Consider the following 9246-nt stretch of genomic DNA (forward strand, 5'->3'; position numbering starts at 1 on the left):
AGAAAATCACATTTAAAGTTGTCCAAATGAAGTGCCTAGCAATGGATATAACTACTACTAATATTTTTTTTTTATATATATTTACGGTAGGAAATTTACAAAATGTCTTCAAGGAGCATGATCTTTACCTAATATCCTAATGATTTTTTGTATAAAAAAAAAATTATCAATAATTTTGACCACAAATACACCCGTGCAACTGGTTTTGTGGTCTAGGGTCACAATAAGGTAACTACATGGGTCCAGGTTAGGTTTAGAGGTAGTTACTACCCAGTTATTGCAATTACTATAATAGGTGCGTATGTACATGGGGAACAGGACTGTAAAATGAAGTGCTACCGAAAAGACAGAAATAACCCCGAACAGACATGCAATGCAAAACATTTAATTCAAAACACCCACATATGGGGCCAAAGAATTGCATATAAATGAAAAAAGACTAAATAAATAACTAAATCATTCAGGAAAGCCATACGAATAGGTGTGTAAACAAATTAGCAACAAACAGCAAACAAGACTTTGAACATCTCCAGGCCAGACGGCAAACTAGCATTGTTACAGAGGCTGAAAATGACTCCCAACCTGCAAAATCAACGCACTTTAACGTTTCCCCACGGCTCAAGGAGTTCCATTAAATACCATGATTAAACTAATCAACAGACTCATTGGTGCCTGTCAGATATCATCGCTGCCTTCTCAATTAGCCAAACCTCCTTGAACTCAATTGCAAATGTCGTCAATCGCATGCCATCTCCCTCCCAGGTCCTCTCTGCTGCAGTGACACCCCCCTAAAATGAGATAAGTGAAATAATCAGTGGGGAAATTAAACATTGTAGCCTCCCCCGACGGCCCCTCCCAAAGCCCATCATGCCGATTAAGAGGCATCATTTGCCATTTGTGGATTTGGAAGTACGCAATTGATGTTTTTGTCTTACTTTTGTGCCACCAAACCGGTAATGCAGCCCCTCGCTGTTCAAAACATCCTTCGGTTCAGAACGCACATTAGCTCGGAAGCCAAAAACAATATCAGCTAATGGTACGCGGAACGGGCAAGCGTTAAAATGGAGATAATTTTGGTGATGGGGCTGGAAACGTTCACTACCATATTGCACAGTTTTGGAACGCATCCCTAAACATGCCACAGCAACAGCTGCGTTAGGAGCTTAGAAGAACGACACCCCTGACATTTGACCTTCTGATGCAGATATCATCGATGCAAACGATTTTTTGTCTTGCTGTAAAGCTTGAACCCAGGACAGTCCTGAATATAGTTTTTTGAAGATGTTCCGATTCAATGCACAGCATTTTATTTATGTCTACAAATGACAGAAAACAACAAAATCCAAAACACTTAGGCATGAAAAAAAGCACAGTCACCTGACAATCAGCCCTTGCACATTATTAATTACATTAACATCCCTCAGCAGCACATCGGTGTGTAACAGTATGTCAAGGTCTGTCCTCTCATAATAGCCCCTTTGTGGCTTTACAATGCCGCGACTCACCCTCTTCAGCTTATAAAGACAAGTTGTCAGGTTACCCAAATTATTCAAGCCCCCCGTCCTTAGATGCAGCCTTCATTTTCCGCAGCTATAAAAAGATCCACATCATGCTCAAAGTGGAATAGGACCCTTGAGCCTACTGAGGCACTGGGTACAAAGCAGACCTCTTTATCATTGAGTAGAGGGCCAGGTCAGCTTCCCTCCTAGCTTCCTCCCAACACTTGACACAGCAATTTAAAATCCACCGGCAGACGCAGCTGTACCAATATTTTAGTCCGTGGTGGTATAGAGGGCAGACAGGGGAAGTTCTTTTAAAGCACCTTTAAAGATCAAAGTAGCATCGGGATAATCCATCGATCCAAGGGCTTCTAAACAACCAGCAATCTCCAAACGATGCAAACCCTCGTTTTGAAGTCTTCTGCTTGCATGTATAAATACGTTGCTTTATCACTTCGGTCACGCGAGAATGGCATAATTTGACCCGTTCGTAATAATAGCTTGCCTCTGTTATAAGCATAAGGCAGAATAGCTCTCATCGATTTCTTGTTCTTTCCCACACCCTAAGAGTAGCTTACCCTATTTAGTGGCGCATTGTGTGCGCTGCTCTCCTGCTTGAAGAATAAGGGGTCTGTGAGCAGAACCGATACATAGGTTCACCGAGCATCAGCTTGGTGTATTGATCTGAGCTACCAAATGAACTCCTGTCAACTTACAACGGGCCCGCGATCGTTGGTTACCTGGCGAAAGCCAACAAAGATCTATAAGAACCGGACATCATATTTATTGATGACATAAACATATTTTGGTCAATATAGTGCAATAAGTGCAAAGCAATCAAAACAATGAAAACGATAAGGGAAAGAGAATTGCGAATGCTTGTATAAAAATAGGTGTTACATTAAAATATCAGTATTACACAACATAATTATTACTTCAATTATTATTTATGAATTTTGATATAACATATTAAAAATACATATTAAGAATGAATACACATATTCATTTTTAATATATAATATTTCTTCTAATGTTAGCTGGGAAGACCCTGGGGCCTTCCATCTTCCAAAAAAGTGCAGACAGCATACAAAGACACTTTTCCTTTGAAATCGTTAAATGATGCAAAGTCTCTCTTCGACATTGGGGTGTGCCACTGCTCAAAAAAAGCCACTTGTACAATGCAAGCTACAGTAAGTGATCGGAAACTACAAACAAAATGTTGGTACAGAGAATCATGGGACATGACACACGTAATATTGATGATCATTGAAAAAATGTTGAAAATACATGGCAAAGAGTATACCAATAAATACAGTACTTACTTACAGACTAAAGCAGAGAAATTGTCCTGCTCGATTGGATGCGCTGCTGTATAGTGTTTCTGTCAGAAAGTGTTTTTTTTCGTTTTCTTGCATGTGAAACCCCTCCCCGACCCCCTTAAATTCACAATAGTCGTATGATTATATTCCTGAAAATGTATTTGGGTGAGATTAACCTGTACACTTAGATTTATGCGTATTCAATCTTCGGCTTAAAAAAATAGATTTTGCATCGCCAGTTTTATATCACAACTCGTGCTTTCATCCAAGTTCAGCGAGCTCTATTTATTTATTTTCATTCTTAGATATTTCTGTAATGCCATGTGGTTCTGAAATTAAAGTAACATAGTTCGGCACACCCCACTGAAGGTTTTGGATTTTTTTTTTTCCTCTTTAAGTTGGTGTATATTGTGCCAAGGCACCCTCCAGTTTGAGTCAGTATAAGGGGAAAATGCTTCTACTGCATTTATAGATAGACCAAGCTTTAAAACTGGCTCTGTGTTGTCTGTTTCTCAAGAACTTCGAGGTAGTCCGGCTCTATTTGAAGTTTTGCCTTTAGTTCCAAATAGTCATTTCTATTGGGCTCCACAAAGACAGTACTTGGCGCTGTACCATAAAGCATAGTCTCTCGTATTCCTTCAGGATGTAAGAACTGGCGCCTCACGTCGAAGTTTGGTTGGTATGTGTACGGGACGGGGCCAGTGTACTTATATTCAAACCTGCCACCAGCAGTCGATGGAGATTTATCCGGCTCCAGAATCCCTCTGAAGAAGTGTTCTGCGTCCTGAACAGGAGACGGCTGCTCGCGAGGCTCGATGGTGCTCACCGTGTAATTGGGGCTCCTCAAGTTGACCTCCTGGTCCTCGTCGGCATTACTCCTGTAGGTGACCTTGAGCTCGTGCAGATCAGGGTAATCCTCCACGGCGTTCCCTTCCCGGGACCTGTAGATTGGGTTCTTGCACATGTGACCTAATGGATGGGGGATGTACTCGTAGACGTGACCCACTGGGGCCTTGACCTTGGGGACAGAGCGATTGCTATAGAGATTGTACTGCAGGTTGAAGGAGCTCACGTCGGAGTTGTTTGTGCTGGTGCGGTCGCTCTGAGACTTTTTGCGCCTCTTCATCACCACCACAAACAGGCCGGCTGCCACAAACACGGACATTATGAAAACAAGCAGGAGGCTGAGAATCAGAACAGACAAAGGAACATTACTGGAAGGGGTATTAAACCTCTGCGGCGTCTCGGTGGTGGTGATCCTGTCTGCTGAAGGCTCCTCGGAAGGAACCACGGTGGACACGATGACGTCAGAGTAATCTGGACATAACTGATCAGAAGGGATAACCCGCACATCCTGCCCCGCAATCCGCTTGGGTGTCACGCATTTGACGTCGTTCACCACCGTTCCAGTGTTCAGCTGCTCCAACCAGATCTTCATGCCAACCGCATCGCAGGTGCAATCCCAGGGGTTCTCGAACAGGTCAATCTGAACCAAGGCTTTCAGCTGGTCCAGAACTCCACTCACAGGCAGGTTTTGGAATTGGTTGCTGCGAAGGTTGAGGCGGGAGAGAGACAGACTAGAGAAGATGCCTCCCGGCAACGTTTTCAAAAGATTGTTATTGAGGAAAAGTAGCTGAAGGTTGGGCACAAAGCGGAAGGTGCCACCTACAATCTCTCGAATCTTATTATATTCTAAATACAAGTACTGCAGACTCTTTAGCCCAAAGAACATATCTGCTGTGAGTCTGTCAATCAAGTTGCCATTCAAGTACAGCCTGCGTAGGTTAATTAAATCCCCAAAGGCTCTGTCGTGTATGAGTGCTATCCGATTGTTTCCCAGGTGCAATAAATCCAGTCCCTCAGCCTCCACGAAGTCAGATCTACGTACAACAGGGATGTAGTTCCCCGTCAGGTACATCTTTTTAGGATTGTATGGCTTGGGCTTAAGATCTGATATGTTTTCTATCTTCCTTTCCTGGCAGTTGACGTTTAGCCCCAGGTCGGAGATTTGCAGATTGCATGTGCAGGTGGTGGGGCAGTCCAAAGGCACGGGAGATTTGGTCTGAAAAGCAATGATGGGCCCGTAGTTGTAGGGGATGGCTGGGATTCGAGAAGTGGGCTTAGACTTGGTTTTGCTGGATTGGCGGGTGCCCTTGGTGGGCCTAGATGAGGACCGCAGGACGGCCGAAGACGTGGCTGATGCCGTCACGGCTGCCGGCGTGGTCTGGAAATAGCTGCTGGTGCTGAGCGGGGGAGGAGGGCGCATCTCGTACTCTGATATGGCCCTTCTGGGACACAGTTCCTGCTTTGAGACCTCGTCCAGATCCCTGCCATGAAGCCTGAAAGGAGTCTCACAAACCACCTCCCCCACCAGAGCAGTGTAGGCGATGCTCTCCAGCCAAGCCTTGAGCGCAATGAGCTCGCAAGAGCAATTCCACGGATTTTCCTCAAGCTGTAATTCCACCACTTTGTCCATATGCTCCAAAAGGCCGATGTAAGGGAACATTTTTAAGCGGTTTCCCCTAAGATCCAGGTGCGTCAAGGGCACATTCCGGAAAATGTTTGTGGGCAGAGAGGACAACAAGTTGTCATTGAGAATCAGCACAGTCAGTTGATGAAGCCTGCTCAGAGCATTAGGTTCAATAGTGCTAATAAAATTATAGTCTATCTGCAGGTATTCTAGGCTCTCGAGTCCGGCGAAGGTGTCGTCCCTAAGCATGTCTATTTTGTTATTGTTCAAATGTAATCTCTTAAGTCCCTGGAGTCCGTTGAACGCCCCAGTCTCCACCTCAGATATGTCATTATTACCTAAATGCAAAATGGTAACTCCAGTATAGTTGATGAAGTCATTGACAGATAATCTTTTCAGCAAATTACCTGTCAGTAAAAGATGGTACATAGAAAATTGCACCGGGCTTATTTCCGACAGTCGCACAATGCCCCTGTTCTCACAACTGACCGTCAGAATGCCTTCCTTCTCCTCGCAAGTGCACAGATTCCTACAGATCTCCCCATAATTGTCATACATCTCAACCAGACTCAGAGATGTGGCAACCAGCAATATTATTTTCAGTATCCAGATATGCATTTTCTTGTGCAGGAATGGCCCAGCTCACGGTAGTGCAGTTGTAGTTTGGGGTGTCATCTAGAAAAGGAAAAGATGCGATGAATGTCTGTTACATGAACGTGCAATATCTACATCTGCAAATTACATTAAATGGTGGACAGTCACAAGATGTTAAAGGGATATCTCAAAAAACAAATCGCAGGATCCTTCCAATTTATGTAAAGCAAACTTCTCCTAGTTAATGTAAAAAACGTAGTCTGACATGAATAACCAATGTGCACTGTTCTTTAGACTAAACTTTGCAATGCAAGATGTAATAAATATGATATTCAATATTCAACATTTAAATATTCAATATAATTGTATGATTGTGTTTAATAATATCAAAATAGTCTCATACCCTATCAACGAAAATTCAATACAATACATCATGTATATTATGTAATGATCATGATATTTCAAATACAACAACATTCTTTTCATCACGACACTCAGACACATTTATGAAGACATAGAGGGGAGAACGAAGAAGGAAAAAAAAGAGAGAACGTTAACGCTCCTTTGAAATTTAAAGTAACATCGACTAGCACAAATACTCTCCAATGCGCAATTTGGGAATGCATTTCCAACATATTATCCGGCGGCATCTCAACTCAAAGAGGCAAAACGTAAAGCCAGTTGCTCATGCACTGAACAAATCGACATTTGCATGGTTTCCAATTTGAAAATCTGCCGTTGAACGAGACAGATGAGCAAATATACATATCAATGTCACTCTGCAAATCGTTTTAAAATATCGCGCAAGACATGTTCTAAATACAAAAAAAAGACCATTTGCATACCCCTATGCAAAAAATATACATGTATATATATTCCCGTACTCACCCCACATATCCGACGACTTCAGTTTTTATCAACTCTCAACGAGTATCGAAGTTAAACCTCGGAGTGCACGACACATTTACGCTTCACAAAGGTGCCTATGTTGAATTTCTCCCTTTGATGCTGTATGTGACAGTCATAGCTCATCCCTCAGGCGACAAAGACGCGAGTTGATTAAAATCAAAACGCGACGTCATCGATTATAGCCCGATTCCATCTTGATGAGGAGCAAACAATACTATATTAAACCATTTTATTCTGTAGAAGCATTTGTGTTCATGCTAATCAACCTCTCTCACACACTCTCTCTCTCTCTTTCTCCCCCTCTCTCCCACATAAACACACTTGGACGCACAAAGACACGCACACACACATTCACAGATACAGCACACAAGTCTAACGCGCTGTATAACGATCCAAAAGTCTGTATTAGCCACGTTAATTGCCTAGAATTTGATTGAAAAAAAGAAGAAACGAGAATTAAGTAAACAACCATATAACTGAGCCGATTCATCCCAAAACAGCTCATTCATCGCGCGCCCAAGCCGGTCTTTCCAAAGCAACGCGTAATGCTTCATAATCGAGGGTCTTAAATCTAACGCCTGGAGCTTGCGAAACACATAAGAAGTTGTGTAACGCATACACAACTGGATATTTCAAAAGACAGCACAAGTGTTCAAGAGGCAGTTTTCTATGCCGGCGAGAAAGCTGCGTTTCAGCACCACGGACAGCCCCAGCCGCAGGAAAACGGGGCTTCGTATGAGATTGCTTGCTTTGCTTTGGAAGACAATCCATGTTGCTTACCCGCTTAAACGTGGTAAATTCGAAAACGTAACGAGCAGGGCCAATCCATAACCTTGAAGACACTGGTCCCTCTTTAGCCCGACTGTATAATAATCCGTGGAGTGGTTCGTGATCAGCCTGGGTATCACAAACTCTCCCTGGAAACGTGACGGTCAGCGGGCTGAAAAGAGGAAAAACGCAAGTTTAGGAATTTCTCTTGACGTGCATTGCCGTTCCCTGGCAAAATCCAAGCAGGGCAGTGTCCATTTTAAACGGAATGTATCCACAAGCAAAGCAGTCTATCCTTTTTTCTCAGAAACGGACGCGCAAAGAACGCATCCCCGAGACGCCTGTGAGTGGTACGGCTGGTATCGCGTTGTACATTGCCGGATGTACATGTGATTTCTTCGCTGATCTCTGGTTCCTCCAATGCTGTGTTGTCTGTTTTCATATTTTTTTTGTTTTATTTTTGTTTTGGCAAGAGGTTCCCATAAATCCGTCTTTGGAGCTGTGTTGCCATCTTAACTATTGTTTCAACTAGTGGAACTTGGATTTCCATTGGCTCACTGTTGCTGTACTGTCGTCAGATCGATTGTAAATTTGGGGCAGGGTAGAATATTTATGAGATGACTTAAAATAAGAGCTTCTTGCTCGCACACTGTCCTCTCTCTAGCTTATTTTACGCAACAGAATAATTGAAGGGTGATGGCGATGGTAAGACAATCGGAAAGAGAAAGAAGAAGAAGAAAAAAAGGCACACACACACAGAGAGAGAGAGAGAGAGAGAGAGAGAGAGAGAGAGAGAGAGAGAGAGAGAGAGAGAGAGAGAGAGGCCCATAGAGGGCAGTGTAATTCGGTAAAAGAAGCTTTTGCCATCTGTATGCAGTTCACGACACATTTAACTTGTTATATCCTATAGCTCAGTTCCATTTTGCATAATGGGCACAGAGTATATGCCAATTAAAATCGCAGCTAATTTACTTAGCACAAAAGAAAGGTCTAGTAATGCATAAGATTGACAATGAAAACTTTTTATGTTGCGTGTTGTCATTTACACAAACTAGGTGAGAGAGAAAGACGTCAACCAATGCTCAATCAAGCACATCACCCTTAAGGCAGAGATCAGTAAAGCTTCTAAGCTTGCATGGAGAAAGATTTTACTTCTAATCCCTGATCTTTCATTGGGAGACAGATAAACTAAATTACAGGCAACCTTCAACCTTGGGTTACAGATTTGTCACCTGGAGGCTGATATACACTGTACAGTGTCAGATAAATATAATGTGACCCCCAAAAGTATGACAGCTGAAGTCACACCTAAAGATGCATGAATGTCATTGCATTCATTTACAATATATTAAAAAGGAAAAGCACATAAAAGAGCTATGTTAGGTTTTGGATAATATATATATATATATATATATATATATGTGTGTGTGTGTGTGTGTGTGTGTGTGTGTGTGTGTGTGTGTGTGTGTGTGTGTGTGTGTGTGTGTGTGTGTGTGTGTGTGTGTGTGTGTGTGTGTGTGTGTGTGTGTATGTGTGGGCATGTTTTCGTGAAATATCAGGACACAAATGTGTATAATGACATGGGTATGACATAGGTATTACAAAAAGAGGGTGAAATATGAGGACGTTCCCCATGTCCTCACTTTTCAAAATGCTTATAAATCACACAGAATGAGGTTTTTTTTCA

At 42.5% G+C, this 9246-nt stretch overlaps 1 protein-coding gene across 2 annotated transcripts; it reads right to left on the reverse strand.

Moving 5' to 3' along the window:
- Positions 1-2267: 2267 nt before the first annotated feature.
- Positions 2268-8243, reverse strand: slitrk5 (SLIT and NTRK like family member 5). 2 transcript variants are annotated; one of them, XM_079811848.1, is made up of 2 exons: positions 7572-8243; positions 2268-5963 (listed from the first exon to the last, which is right to left on the reverse strand). In XM_079811848.1, exon 2 carries the CDS (start codon positions 5904-5906, stop codon positions 3303-3305), a length of 2604 nt encoding a protein of 867 aa, XP_079667974.1. In that variant the 5' UTR covers positions 5907-5963; positions 7572-8243; the 3' UTR covers positions 2268-3302. The 2 variants fall into 2 exon arrangements, with proteins under 2 accessions (XP_079667974.1, XP_079667975.1); XM_079811849.1 differs by lacking the exon at positions 7572-8243 and adding an exon at positions 6771-7029 and having other exon boundaries at positions 2911-5963.
- Positions 8244-9246: the final 1003 nt, after the last annotated feature.

Source organism: Gobio gobio (genome assembly GCF_949357685.1).
Source record: "Gobio gobio genome assembly, chromosome: 3".
In the NCBI taxonomy this organism is placed as follows: domain Eukaryota; kingdom Metazoa; phylum Chordata; class Actinopteri; order Cypriniformes; family Gobionidae; genus Gobio; species Gobio gobio.